General features: G+C 41.5%; 1 protein-coding gene across 1 annotated transcript; it reads right to left on the reverse strand.

Moving 5' to 3' along the window:
- Window positions 1-5,442: 5,442 nt before the first annotated feature.
- Window positions 5,443-10,610, reverse strand: fam8a1a (family with sequence similarity 8 member A1a). Its single transcript, XM_084563752.1, has 5 exons — window positions 10,062-10,610; window positions 9,638-9,758; window positions 9,366-9,489; window positions 7,531-7,670; window positions 5,443-7,196 (listed from the first exon to the last, which is right to left on the reverse strand). The coding sequence occupies exons 1-5, from the start codon at window positions 10,468-10,470 to the stop codon at window positions 7,052-7,054; spliced, it is 939 nt and encodes a 312-aa protein (XP_084419878.1). The 5' UTR covers window positions 10,471-10,610; the 3' UTR covers window positions 5,443-7,051.
- Window positions 10,611-15,790: the final 5,180 nt, after the last annotated feature.

A 15,790-nucleotide genomic window follows, 5' to 3' on the forward strand; every position in this document is an offset into this window, starting at 1 on the left:
TTAAAGCAGCTAAATATTTTTTAATTAACTATGGGTCCCAATCATGGACTGTATATAAAGATGGATGAACCCTCTGTGAAATCACCTATAGGTTTCCCAAATAGCAGTTTGAAGCTCAGTGTGGTATCTCAAGCCACTGCCATCTTGCCAGCACTCGACTGATGGCTAAAGCTTGTATTACACTTGGCGAGAAGCAAGAAATTTGTTCTCACTCCTAGGGCCGGGGATTTTATCCTTCACTAGAAACTCAAGTGCCGAACTCCGGGGAAGCCCCCACAGGGCCCTCCCACTGCATCATACATCACATGCACTAAGCATTGTGGGAGATGTGGGAGAAAGGATGACAAGATGCTTATTATTTTCAGATGTGGGGCAGCTGTTTTGACGACCGTGTTCAGCATGCACCCACCACACACACCGTATGCCGATCTCTACCCAGAAGATATTAGCAGTCACAATACTTGGAGATCACACTACTCTCGGATCTCACAGAGTTGCCGCTAGCATTATACTCCACATTAACCACGCCCACTTCCAATTTCTGACCAATCACAGAATAGTTGCCGGACACCACACAAGAAAAAAGTTTTGCCCAGTTGATGTGTCGAGAACATGTGCCAAGGGCGTGAAGTGTGTGAACAAATTTCTTAGCTTCTCACAGAGTATGTAACCTTAACTCCCAGCTAATTTAAAAATGGATGGAGAAGCGGAGCAGACAAGCTAGCACCCTGCGATGGCACCCCTCCGTTACTCAAAGTGGCCATGGTCTTAATTCTGCAGAACTTTAAGTTATGTAAAACTGACTCACTTTTGGAGCCAGCCTCCAGTGGCCATTTGAGGAACTGCACATTGCCTTTCACAATTAAATGTTGGCTAAATTTTCCAGGCTTGCCACTTGGTCATGATACTATGTGTAATATTAAAGTTGTCACTTGTCGTGACGACCCCACTCAACATTATGACCTGGCTATCCAGTTCCAATCAGTTCTATATGAAGCATTTCAACATAATTTCATTCACTCTCTCCAGTGTCATTAGCATGGTTTCCAGGTATAGGCAGCTGGTTTTAGAAGACAAAAAATGCTCCTAACGCTTGATTGGCACCGAACTGAAGACAGACCAACTCTGCTTGTGAACTCTGTAGAACATTTAACAACTATGTATTTCCCGTTATGGGTCGATGGAGTCCGGAACAGTCAGGCTTGTCTCCATATTGGACTTAGTTGGATGACCAGAGACATGATAATGTTTTGCTGTATCTGCTGGCTATATAACTAAGGGACTGTTTGATAGCATGCCTGCCAAATGCATATGGCACATTACCAAGTAGTTAGAGAGAGAGTGGACAGCAAGGGGATATCAAAGCCATTTTGCTCTCCACTTGTGAGCATACAGGCATGTGCTTCTGTCTTGTAGCTAAATGTAAGCATCTGGCTACACCCTGAAATGGTTACAACTTCACAATCACAAGTCAAACTGTTACTGCAAATCAACCTGAACCAAGAACTATTCAAAATGAGACCTCAAACGTTCATGGGCGAGTGGCAAAGCACCAAATGTCAAAGTTAAACACTTCTGTGAACCAGCTTACCTTCAGAGCCGTGATGACGATGTCTTTGCTTCTATCTGTACGTACACTGAAATGTTCAGAAGCAACATAGGTTTCTTTGTTGATAACTCAGTGGTCATGTGTGTGCGGTTCAGTGTGTTGCGTGTGCACGATGCGACAGAGAGCAAACAGGGAAAGCCGAGCTGTGGCGGGGCGTCTCTTGTATAATAACTGAAAGCTTAAGTGAGCCTGGTTGAATTTTAATAGAGTTCTGCGGGGTATTCCATCGCCTCTGGTCCCACGGCTCAAAGATCAGAGAGAATTTTCAAGCATGGTGTCCCTCAGCCTCACACTCTCTCGTTCTTCCTCTCTTTTGCTTCTCTTCTCATTTTGCACTCTCCCTCTTTCCCTCATTTTTAAACTCCCTTTTCCGATCCTCCCTCTCGGGCTTTTGTCTCTCTCTTAATCCCTTTCTGTGTCTCACACTTTTCTGTTGCTTTCTCTCCCCACTCTGTCTCCCTGTGAAATTTGTATTAGAGCCACTCGAGGCGTAATTATTGCTAAGCCTCTCTCAGCTCGCTGGCACAGAGTACAACTCATGACTCTCAGCACAAAAACTTGCCACTGAAGGACAAAATGCTGCGATGAACTTTTAGAATCATGCACAATGGCTGACAAAATGTTTGGATAGTTTTTCCCATGCAGAGAGATTATACAACAGAAAGCTAATTTTCTCATTGCCTCTGAGCCATTTAAAGACCTCAATCCCTTTTTAAAACTCCTATGGCTCAAAATTTATGGAAGATCCTAGACATCTATAATTCAGACACTGCATTTACATATGTGCTACTCCTCCGCACAAACTCCAGACCACACGTGGGTGTGTAAGTGTAAGCTACAAGCTAATCTAATGATCCCTGAAAGCCAGATTTGGGAAGGAATTAGAAAAAAAGGGGGATGGAATATATAGATGAAAGCACAAAGGTAAGCCACATCTGCGGTGAGAAGTGAAAAGAGAATGAAATCAAAAGGCTAGAGCTAGTAAAAAGTTCTGAATGGAGGCTGTGATTCGTCTTTTTGTTTCATTGAAGTTGCATGGAGTGAGAAAAAGTTGGCAAGAGACGGGCGATGATTACTAATTCATAAGGATTAATGGTTGCTATTTAAAAACTACCATTCGGAGGTGAGCCGAACGAACGCTGTGTCTTCCTTCTGGGACCGTAAGACAAAATACGCCGCTGGCTAATCTTACATGCTCATAAAAGTTAAACTCTATGGCAAGTTGGCGCAGAAAATCAAAAAATAACTTTAGTTCAGTGTTCCAGAAATTAATAGTTTCTGAAGAACAACTTGCTTGTTATACGGGAGACTCTATCAATTATCCAAGGCCTTTAATCGTCTCACTGGTGTGTGTGTGTGAGGAGTTGCCACAGTGATAAACCATTTTATCTAATACCACGATATATCTAGAGGTGTAGACTTCTTTGAGACGTCTCATCAGAAAGGCTTGTTCAGTCATGACCAGGGTGGAGTTCCAGGCTTCATCCCGTGACATGATGATAGTTAGTCTTCACACTGTTGTAATCAGTGAGGCTCAAAGTCCCATGACGCCGTAGCATCATGTTAAAAGTAGCACTGTACTCACATAAAACAGCACAATAACTGCACGCCCTGATGTGGGTATGATAATATTTTATTGTGGTATTATATGAATCTGTGGAAAATAATCCAACGACTCTGCAGCTCCAGAAGCTCGGATTTATGAAGCTTTGGAGTGGCTTGTTGTTTGGCAACAGTCCTGGCTTCCCTCCACTGTCTCCATGTTCAATTTAAAATTCATTTTAAGATTTTACCAATCACTTTCAAAGCAAGTCTTGCTCCAAGCTACATAACAGAAATAGCAACCCGGTACTGTATGATGCAGCCTGTGGCCTCAAGCCCTGCTGACAAAAACAAAAATGGGAAGCTTTAATGCAATAATGTGGTGTCAATGCGTCTTGGGTGTGTTCTCATCTGTGCTCTTAGCTGACCACTTGTGATCAGATCCCTTAGGACGCATGTTAATACCAGGTCTGAACAGGGCCTTATGCGCGGTTTATACTTCTGCGTCAATTTGACCCCTTAGCTACGGCATCAGCCCAGACCCTACGTAGACCCTAATGCCGTAGCCTGACGTGCAACTCCCCAGAAATGTAATGTAAATGTAATATAAGCTAGCTTACGCACGAAGATATACGGCACACAGAATCACTTCTTTTAAATCAGCTCTTCAAACCACTTTCCATAGACTGGCTTTCATTTATGTATATTTACATTTTTCGTCCCTTCTCTTCTAAGATTTCTCCTCAAATCTACCCTAATCACACTTGCTCATTTGACATTGTCTGGCACTCTGCTGTTATTTTGTCTGTGAAAGCACTTCGCAAACTCGGACCCCGTCTTTTTGGGTTCAATCTCAGTGCTTTTACAGTCTTTTTTAGCCACAGCAGGCAAATCTTTTTTGCGAAAATGCTCTAAAATACTGACCGTTCACTACCTGCTTTTAGCAGCTAAAATAAATAGTTCCCTCGGGAGTAATTGGATGAGTAAAACAAAGCTAAAAGAGAGTATATTGGATTCATATTTGTCAAGTTATCAGAAACAACAGGACAAAAGAATAATAACGTTGCAATGTGACTTCTAGAGTAAATCAGTAACTAAGTGATGGGATCTTATATAAGCACACAATTAAAAGTTGGAATGTTTTGCCTTGTGTCTGCACAGGTGCTTTCTGCATTTCCTTTTTTTAAGTACCCTCTTTTCACAGGTTTTTATGTGAGTGGGACTCCATAGGAAACATAATATTACGCACATCAATCTACTAAAAGAATCTTTTATGAAGTCACAGATGCTTAAGGCTGACTGTAGATTTGAAGGTTGATGGGGTGAGAAAGCATCAAAACCCAAAGCATAAAAAGAGCTGCACCAAATGTACGCAGCCACACAAATAAAATCTTTTTCTGCACCTCACTGCGGTCGTGAACCCCGCTGTGCAGACTATTTTTACACGAGTGGAGCTTCGTCAATAAGCGGCATCAGTCTTTGTCCAAGTAAAATGTTGTGCTGTGCAGCCTGTGGCCTAATGATTTCTCTCGCACTGATATTTTTCCCTCCAGAAGCGATTTTGCAAATGTCAGCAACCGAACTATGGAGGCAGATGTCACGGACGAGAGCAAATCCTGTATGAGGATGAAAAGGAAATTCAGTCAAGGATGTGAGAGTGACAGTTGTACAGGGTTCATGTTTGACGATATGACAGTACAAGACACGAACCAGCAAAGGAACTGGCATGGACATGGAATTCATGTCTTCAGTAAGAATTCAAGTTATGAAATGGGAGATTGTGAAAACAGAGCTTTACATAAAGATTAAGCATGAAAGCATCTTTTAAAAATGCCATCGTTCATTTACTGTAGTCCATTTCTGTCTCTTATAGCAGGTCCTCAGTCTCTATTGATCAGTGCTGCCCCCATGTGGCAGAGATCAGTTAAGGACGTGTATGAAACTCACCTTTCAAAAAGAAGAAAGCAAATATGTCAATTAGACATGCACACAAAAACGTGCAAATGTTTTATGAGAAGCATCCTGACTGGATAGTTTGCCAATCGTCTTAACTGGAAGTTGCTCTGCAGTTTAAAATATTGCCAATAAGGTGCCTGGCTGAGTGTGTAATGTCCTCTATAGTTTTAAAGTGAAACCTAATCCCTTTAATCCTATGCTTCTACATTACAGTAGACTTATCATCCACACGCTCAGGCAGGAGTCAAAGAAAATTGATTTCTAAATGTGTTCTAAATCCTGTCAGTTATGATTCACCTACGGTTTTTTTTTTTTGTGTGTGTGTGTAGGGCTATTCCACAGCCTGTCAAGGAGACTTTTCATTGCATGTCTTCATGCTTTAAAGTATTTTTGGACACTTTTTCACCCAAAAGCTAAAACATTTGCACTAGCATTGTCTGCTGCATTTGATAGTAAATTAAAACCTCTTCCATTTCTTCTGTGAGCAACTGTTTCATTAGTTATTGTTTTATTTGGAGACATATGATTCACTTCTTGAGACCATTTCACTGCAGTTTTCATAACTGTATGGCATGACATCCTATAAGATGTATAAGAGAGGTAATTCCATTCGAGTGAGCACACCATAAGTCTTGAAGAAATTATGTCATCACTGAAATATTTGACCAAAGGTTTTGAGCCAAGTATACTTTAAATGTCATTTTTTTATTTTTTATTTTGATTATGCCTTTGTTTCCAGCACTGTCATTTGAAACTGGCTGTATATCAGTGTAATGTAAGACAAACAGAGCTGTACATTAAGGAATCACTTCTTGTAATACACACAAAATCAAATTGCAAAACTTGAATCAAATATGAGGTCATACAATGGTTTTGTACAAACTGGAGTGCTAAAACAACTTTGTAATATGTTACTAATCCATTCACAATATTTAATACCAGTTGAGTTTTACATTGTGCGTAAGTAGAAATATGACAATGTCTTATGTTGAAACAAACTGTGGTTCTTTGATGTGAAACAGAGTCCCAAAAATTATAGCATTTTACATTTTACCAAAACAATACCTACAAAGAAGCCTGGTGTCTCTTCAGTGCGTTGAAATAATTACAGAAAAGACCTGAGCAATCTAAAGTAACCTCGAAGAGAAGAAGAATGGCATTAACGTGGAGAAACAGTGGGCATCTTGGGGTCTTTGGTGAAGCAGCCACTACGGGTCAGTCGACTCTGTAAAATCCTACGCACAACGTTTCATGAATAATAATAATGTATAATGACGCAGCACACATTCAAAATCCACATCATATGCGGGGACGCCTCAGGACATGATGTGACGGCACCCTTTTCAACTTCATATATCTTGCATTCAAAAAATATCACAATACTTTAGAGGTTGACCTCTCAGCTTCTTCTTTTTTTTTTTTTTTCCAGTGGTAAAAATGAAATGCCAAAAACCAGAAATATTTTTTAACTCCACTGTGCCAGGTCTCTGTCTATATAGATCTCATTTTAAAGTGCAGTCCAAGTTTTATACAGTAACGTCATAGTCCAGTACATAAACTTTTCCATGGCTATGTTTACACGGACACTAGTATTACACTAATAATCAGAATAATAGTCTAATTAAAACTAAAATGTCTTGTGTAAGCACCCGATAGGAGTAAATACATTATTTCTGCACTTTGCACATGTCAAAAACATTTATATTCGGACTGATGTGTCAGGGCATGTAAATGCACATATCTTATAGGATTATTTTGTTTTTAAATGTTATGTTGAACTCTCAAATCGGAATGATTTCAGTCAGGTTGAAGAACTATTTTCCATGTAAACATAGCCACGCTTAGAACTCAGATTTCAATTTTTTTTTTAAATACCAGGGACACATAGACCTGTCACGCTATGTCTTTACCCCAGTATACGAAAGTCTGTTTTCAGAGGAGAGGCTATCTGCCCCCTCTGCGCTGGACAACTATGGTCCCTGCCACAGTGTCATACACAGTCCTGTTGTGTTGGAAGAAGAGAAGAGTGATGAAGACGGGAAAGAGGAAGGCAATGGAAAAGTTCTTGTTCAACGCCCGAACTGTAGAGCTGTGAAAACGAAAACAATACGCACAAAACTAAATAAGAATTTAGACTGAGTCCAACACAAACTACCAGAAAACACAGATTCACATGATGCATTCAAAGGGGAAATATAGACCAAGATATTTCTAATCACTCCATTCCACTCCACTAAATGTTTGTGGGTCTAAACATTCATTCATCCATTCATTCATTCATCTTCTGTAACCGCTTATTCCTGTTAGGGGTCACGGGGGGTCTAAACATTTGTATAATAATTTAAATTCAGACTGTTCATACACTCAATAAAATGAACATGTTTTGCTTTTCAATCAAAAACATAAAATCTGAGATCACTCACGCTGACAGCGAGACGTTCGATGCGGGGACCACGAGAACACGGTTGGGTCGCACCAGAGTCGATGTGTCACATGTCACCACCCTCAGTCCAAGCAGGAACTTGCCCGGGGTAGCACCTCCGGCACCCCAAATACAGACAGTCTGATGGGGCAAAAGTCAAGACAAATTATCACTCAGTGTGATTTTTGTTGCCCAATATTTTTACAACAGAAGACCATGGTCATAAAAATACAGGCAGAGGTTACTGAAACTGAAAGTCACTTGAAACTGAAATTACTACCACTGAAAGTATTTTTCACATTTACGCAAATAAGCTCAGACGCATGGAGGAGGAAGAGGAAGCATGGCAGATGGTATCAGAGTGAGCAGAGGCACCTGAACGTCCCAGAGCTGGTTCCCACCTGGGAAAACAAGCCACTGACACAGAGGTCCTACAAGACACGTGAAACATGGCTTCATCTCAGGCAACTATGACGGAAACCTTGCATCACTGTCCTCCATGGGAAACAATGTTGTGTTGCAAAGATCATCTAATTAAACAAGAGCATGCGGCAACGCAGCCTGAATGTGAATGAACACACTTGGGAATATTATATCTTCATTTCAACTGGTATTTTATTAACAAAAAGAATTTGATAATAGGTCATCTGGATCTGGGCAGTTACAGTGGGAAGACGGTTGTTTAAAATAACAGTATGTTAGTTTTCAGTGGTGTACCTAATGAACAGCTCCACCAAAAACGTCACCGCGGTGGGTCCGTTTTAATTGGACAACGTTCAACTTGTCAGTTCTGTCAGCTCACGTCCTGATATCAAAGCATCTGGAAACAACGGTAAGTGAGTCACTAATATAATACCAGTTGGAAATAGTCTATAGATGTAGTAATAGACGTAATGATGTTAAAGTAAATAGTTGTGTTGTATTAGCCTACACAGAAAAGTTTAGGTTTTAATGAATTAGGCTACACACACGCACAAAGGCTGCACGACCGAAACGTTGTTACCCCTGCTGCTAAATGTGAAAATAAATTAGCAAAAAGAAACGACTGTGAAGTGCGATGAATTAGGCTACAGAATGCTTAGCCTATATGTCAAGATCAAATTAAGCAGACAGTGTAGCCTACACGTGAGTGTCCTACCTTGCTTTCGGCAGGCCTGCCCCCACTGCTAAAAAAAATCCTCAATATGTTTCAAATCAAAATTGTGAATTGTAACACCATAATTAGCAGAATGGGCCGCAAAAGGTTGCAGTTTGGGATATACAGCATGTCTGACAAAGCCTTTAATTTAATTTTGTTGAACTTGCACAATGTATAATGAATACATATTTGAAGCATACAAACTTTTGGACCTTGCATTCCTGTGGATGTCACTTAGAAATGTACCACCCACCTAGATCAGAGCAGGTACACCCACCCCATAGCAATGACACTCCTTAATGGCAGCAGGATGCAGCCTGACACAGGCACACACACACAAAACAGTTTAGGAACAACTCAGAAAACATGAAAAACGGCACAAGTTGTTGACCTGGCCTCCAAATTCACTAGATCCCAAACTGATCCAAGTATCTGTGGGATGATCCACAGAGGACCCTCCCCACAACCCACAGGACCCAAAGGCCTCCCACGAACAACATCCTGTTGCCAGACACCACAGGAGTCCTCATCTTTGCATCAGTCAGCTCCATCACATGTTTTTAATCGGTTACACAGTTAATAAAGAATTAAAGTCTGAACTGTTCACATGATTATTCAGTGTCTGAAATTCTCATTATACATATAATTAGATATAATTTCGCCCTGTCATTGTCAAAGCAGTGTGAAATGCGACCCACCTCATAGACGCACACTAGCACCCTGTAGACCAGAGCCACAGCCATCATCTTCTGCAGGTCCTCCATAGACGTGTTCTCGTCTATCTCTTCCACAATGAAGTGTGTAATGAATTTGGCAATGTCCCTTTAAAGAGGAGAGACAACAAGCCTGTGTGAATTAAAGGTCATGCAAAGGTGTCTGTTTTGCATGAACCGACAGCTACACCACTGCCTGGTGAGCATGAATAAAAACTGTGTCTACGGACTCAAGCTTTACTAATAACTTTACTCACTTCATACCACTCAGATGCATGATCCACAACACAATAGTGGCCTTCACACAAAACAGAATAAAGAAGTCCACTGTCTCGGCCAGGAACCTCTGGAGAGGAGAGGGGATGGTGTACTCTCGTCCTGTGGAGCAGATGGAAAGTGAATCAGTATGCAAATTTCATCATTAGATTTCCTAGTGTGTAAACTCAGATCATTTATTTATAGGCACTAACGGCAGCTGCTGAAAGTCACCAGATTTTAACACAACAACCAGAAGCCCTGGAAGGACTCTAAGCATGTAAGCTTGTTTTCACTAGGACATTTACTTAAGCCTGCTTCCCATTAGACTCGTGACCTAGCTTACACATAAAAAAACCCCACACACTACTGCAGGCTGAGAGGCATGTTAGAGAAAGTAGGCCACACTAACAAACTGAGCCCTACCTGCCTGAGGTGGATTCCCGTTCTGCTGCTGCTGCGCCGCCCGGGCATCGGTGCCTGGGAGAGGGTGCGCGGCTGAGTTCTGCTCGGCGTGGGCACCACCCGCTTGGAGCGAGGAGGCGGGGGAACCGAAATGATACGGGTACCAGTTTCGTGTGTCGAAAGCCTGCAGCGAGCTACCGTAGGTCGAGGCAGGTGTACCGGGGGTCTGAGCGCCTGTCCCCGACGGAGGGAAAGGACACGGCGGAGGAAAGGGGAAAGCCGACAGAGCCACCCAGCTCTGCCAGTTGGCATACCCCCAGTAATACTGCCACATCCACTGCTGCAACTTTGCGCAGTATTCCGTTGTAGCAGCGGTCTGGGGCCGCTCCGCGTCCGTTTCAGGGCCGTCGCAGCTTTTGTCGCCCGTCATAATCACAAATACGCCTGAACAACTTCACAGAGTTGTCTAAATTGACAGGAAAATCTTTTAAACGTCTTTAACCGTCAAGTAATCCTCCCTTTTCTCCGTTCATTAGCCGTGTGCCGGTGTAGCGCAGCGCGAGCTACGTCTGTTAGTAAATACAGGGATTTCCGGGTCCACTCAACGTCGTGCATTACTTCCCATCTTAGTGGCAATTCATAATCATTATGTAATTTGAATAAAAAAATATATATCAAATTTAGACGCAATACTTCTAATTTATCAATGCTGTAGAAAGCAGAAAAACGCCATCGTGTTGCGGTTAAGTTAATTAACGTCCCCCCTTCTGTCATTAATGGTATGATCCATTTAAAGGACCGTTTCTGTATTTTTTAACTCGACGTCCTGTTCACAAAATTTAGTAAATTACTCTATGGTACCAAACCATTGGCATGTCGCGCATGTTGGAGCCCGTTTGAATCCAGTTCACAGTGTCTTAACAGTACTCACAGTTCCTGGGATGCAGAGTGCCGTTAGATAGAATTTGGCAAAACCCTCCTTCAGCAGTGTGTGGTCACGGTTTAGCGTCAATTAAGTAGAATTCCCGACGGAAAAGACTTCCGCTGAGCGTCCAGTCTCTCCAGAATACACTAAATCGTGCAGGCAGGCACGTAACTACTAACAAGTAACACTAACTTAAATAAATATAGCTTACTGAACTAAGTTTTAGCGGTGACTTTCGTTCTCGCTCCGTCTTTCTCTTCTCGGTCCCCTCCACTTGGAACCCCTGTAGGTTAACTTGAACATCACTAATTGGCTAATCAAACAGATTGACACCTGTCAATACTATTTACAACACAAGACTATGGACCATAGTCTATGGTGCGTTCAGGAACCATGTTGAACATAGGACATTCCATATACTTAGTGAACCTACGCAGATACTAATAGTCTTCTATGTAATTTCCGCATTTTGCACTTTGCAAATTCATGCATTCAGATTAAATCCTGTGGCGGCCTGATTTTGGCCCGCGGGCCATATGTTTGACACCACGTGAAGAGGCCACGCCCAAACGTCGAGGTCACGCCCACTGCTGACGTCACACCCACGTGCCGTTGCCACGCCCCTTCATGATGTCACATGATGATGATCAAAGGCAAAATGATCAAAGGAATGTTGGCAAACTCTGATATGACAGTTTACAGTGAATCCCTCTTATACCAGAAGGTACACACATCTCTCGCAGATACTGGTATTACGATACTGAGAATTTGAACTGAACTACATTCGGCTAGTTACAGGCACAGGTTATAGGTTATAGGTTACGATACAGGTTGGAACTGCATTTCTTGAAAAATAATTCTTTATTGACCATCTTAAGAAAGCAGCAAATTTCTGACTAACAAATCATTCGTCAAACGCTATGAAGGCTACAATGCAGACCATCAACCAACAGCTCGATGCCCTGCAGCTCCAGATTCAGGGCTCTGAATGTTTGGAGCAAGCAAGATGCAACATGAAGGCAGAGGAAATGGCTGCAATACAAAAATGCATTTCAGTTCAAAATGAAGTGAACGAGCTCTGTGATAAGATCAAAAATCAGAGCTCCCTTGATGCAGAAAAGTCCGCTGAGGTACTGACCTGTCAAAATCACACTCTGCGGCAAGAAATTCAACACCTTAAGCAAAGTCTTCAAGGCAATGCCATGGTGAACAGGTTTAAAGAAATCAAAGAAGAACACAAAGCAGTGAGGGAAGAACATGAGGACCTTGAAAAGGAACTCAAGAACCTGAAAGAAAAGATTCAAAATGAAAGTGTTTTGAGGGAAATGTGTAATGACATGAAAGATGCGACACAAGTTTTGAGACAGCAGAATGACTACCTACAAAGAGAAATCCAGGGACTCTCTGAGAAGAATCAACACATCAAAGCTTTAGATGAATCTTACAACCTCGCCAAAGAGGAGAGTGAAGCCATTCGCCAGCAGAATGCAGCTTTGCAACAGGAGATTAAAGAGGTCTACAGACGGATCGGCAACGAAGAGGCTTTGCATAAGTTGAACGATGCAATGAAAGTGTCACGAGAGGCCATCAGCCATCACAATGACACCCTAAAGCGGGAACTCCAAGGTCTCAACAGAGAATATGAAAAGGTAAATGGTCAGAAGGTCCTGTGCGAAGAAACGAGGACCCGCATTGAGGCCTTGAAAAAAGAAAATGAAAATTTGCAGAGTCATATACAGATTGTCAACAGAGAGCTTGGGATCAGAGACATTTTGAAACAGAGCTATAAAGACCTGGAAGCTGAGGAGAAAGCTGTGCAGGCGCAAAGCAGAACCCTGACCAAAGCACACTCTAAGGCCTTCAGAAAGCTCATAAATGAAAAAGACTGGACAGACAAGTATGATGTGCTGAAGGAGGAAGTAGATGTCCTGAAGCAAAAGAATGATAGGGTGGCTGGAGAGATAAATATTTTCCAGGAGAATTATGAAAATCTGATGGCTCAGAAGAAAGATGTAAAGTCACTGAAGGCAGAGAAAAAGGCTCTTAGTCACCAATTTGACACTCATATGAAAGAATATGACGTACTGACTGCAAAGCTCTTGAAGGAACAATCTTTGGAGGAGAAGAATAATAAGCTGAAAGCCAAAATTGAAGCACTCAAGACTGCAATAGGTGTTCAGCAAGGCGCCATTGAGGATCTTCACGGCAAACTTCAAGGTGAAAAGGTTTTTGACCTCATGCACGAGTCCCTGAAAGTGGAGAAAGATGCCATCAGCCGTCAAAACCACATCCTTCTCAGAGAGGTCAAAAAGCTTAACAAGAAACAGGACAAAGAAAAAGCTCTGGAGGGGAGGTGTGATGAGATGAAGGCAGAGAATGAGGACCTCAGCAGACAACATGACGCCCTAAGACAAGAAATCCATGAGCTCAATGGCTTCTAAGGAGCTCTGGAAAACGACAGGTAACCGAAGCCTTTCTGCGTGGAGTTTGCCTGTTCTCCCGATGTTTGTGTGGGTTTTCCCCGGGTGCTCCGGTTTCTCCCACCATCATCAAAAAAAAAACAGGCGCCTGCAGGTCACAACCATGCAATTTTTAATGACAAATAAAACACAATAAAAGTGTCCTTTTACCAACTTTACATGTACTGGAATGTGTTTTTTAATCAAATATGGCATTTGAGAATATGACATACAAAGACCTGAAATGAATACAAAAAATAATACAAATAAAAAGCTTGTGTTTTCCAATCATCTGATGTTAGCATTAGCATTAGCGTTGGCATTAGCAGTGATGTGTTTGCATTCCGTAGAGGATTCACTCAACTGTTCACTGAATTACTGTTTACTGTCTGAATGAACATGGAGAACATGAATGCACAGATTACTGGAACAACAGTGAACAATAAAATTTAGATGGTCTTCGGTATCATGGAATTTTCTAAATCTGTCTGGCAACATTATATATTACAGTGTATTTGCTTACCTCGCTGAATGTATACTCTTAATCTTGACTGTGGACTGTGGTTTATAACATTTTTTAACAAATAACATATCTTAGATTATTTTCTATTAAAAATGACTGCTGGTCCACTCCTGCTTCACTTTTAACATGTCTCAGCCTATATCCATATTTCACAGCAGTGTGTTTAGTGGCTCCACTTTACTTTGTTTGGTTTTCAAGTAACTTCATTTTTGAATATTTAGCAGATGACTGCAGCATCAATACATCCCAGTTCTTTGTCCACGTGGAATTTCCTTGCAAAATTCGCAGAGTGGGTTTATTTTAGTAATGTTTTGCTCATGCCATCACAAAATTGGATTTATAAGGTGAAGTTATATCATATGAACGTGTGCGTATATTCAGAAGCAGTCCTAGGCAGCAGTTTTGTGTTATTTATGTCATTCTATCTACATTTTTATTTCAGTATCGAGTCCAGTGTGACGGAAAAATCACCATACAACACAGCGCCCCAACTGAAAACATATCAGCAACAGTATTTTCTGTTGTGTATACCTTTATCTATTTCGACAAGTTGGGAATGAAAGACGTTCTTTTTCTTTAAAAAATGGAAAACAATCAACACGAGTTCACATTTGACGTACACACACACATATATAGTCCATCTATTCAGAGACTCTGGTGTCGTCCAGATCCCAGTTTTGTTTAAATATAAAATCTAGAATTCTAGAAATCTCGAAAAGTTTCTAGAAAATTTCCATATGCTTATATAAGTTTGTTGTGTTGCCACTGTATCGTACAGCCTTTTTACAAATAGTACAACTTGCTATCGTTTCATTTTCGGCCTGAAAATATAACCAAACAGCCATTCTCCTGCTCCATCTCTGCGCTGTGTGTAATGCGCTGCTGTGGCTATGGAGGAGCATGGTGGTAGGCTTTCTGGATATCAGCTACCTTGCAGGGGTTTGTGTTCCCATGTTCCTTCTCTTCCTTCTTTGGGTTCTGCTGCCTCAAGTATTCGCTAATTATTTCACCAGAGGGGGCCATCGTCCTGATGTATCTGGAGACAATATTGGCCCTTAGGCGAGGTCCTCAATGCTGCTTACATCATGTATCTGTACCTCATTACTGATAATGATGAAAGCGAAAAATACGCGAGTCACACCGGGTCGGATGTCACCCGGCTTAACAAGGTCCTTGTTGGGGAACGAAGGCAATCTGATGAGTAGTGGGCTACTGGAACAAGACATTCATGGATAAGGAAGACATATAATATACTTTTCAGGACATCCTCATGTCAGTTGTTTTTGTGAAGTTATAGATAACTTCGGTATACGGTCAAACTTACAAGGTGGCATTAATGCACTGACTGCAGAGGTGGGCAAAGAAGAAGAAGAGGAAGAAGAAGAGGAAGAAGAAGTTGTAATTGAAGAGATAGAGTCTTTACCATCTACCACTAACAGGTTCAGTAGGTATTACATGATAGGCAGAGAGCTTTTATTTAGGCTGATTTACACCAAAAGAGGTGTCCAACAGAAGTGTTGCAGTTGTTTAATATCTGCCAAACTGAGTGGAATTCAATTGAGTAGCTTATAAGATACAACTAACACATAAGTGTGATTAGAAAGGGATTTTCATTTCAAGATGAAGTGTTTTTTTCTTTTTCTTTTATTACAGTGAGTGGCTCTGGTGTAGAAACGTCCGTCCTCTTGGTCCCAACTAAAGGAACCTCTCAGATCGCCCCACCAGAGAGCAGCAGAGACCTGTTCATCCAAATTCATAACACATCCAGGTAATACACTATAATAATTTAGACATATACATTCGCGTTTTTTTTTCACTGTTCAAGTCAAACATATAGGGGTGT

The sequence above is a fragment of the Chelon labrosus genome, assembly GCF_963514085.1.
Source record: "Chelon labrosus genome assembly, chromosome: 16".
NCBI classification, from domain to species: domain Eukaryota; kingdom Metazoa; phylum Chordata; class Actinopteri; order Mugiliformes; family Mugilidae; genus Chelon; species Chelon labrosus.

Excerpts from the sequence above, each read along its gene's own strand:
- fam8a1a (XM_084563752.1), bottom strand. The coding sequence starts at position 10,470 with ATGACGGGCGACAAAAGCTGCGACGGCCCTGAAACGGACGCGGAGCGG. Across the intron at positions 9,759-10,061 it reads CGGGAATCCACCTCAGGCAG|GACGAGAGTACACCATCCCC; the intron begins GTAGGGCTCAGT and ends TCTGCTCCACAG. Across the intron at positions 7,671-9,365 it reads TGCTAGTGTGCGTCTATGAG|ACTGTCTGTATTTGGGGTGC; the intron begins GTGGGTCGCATT and ends TTGCCCCATCAG.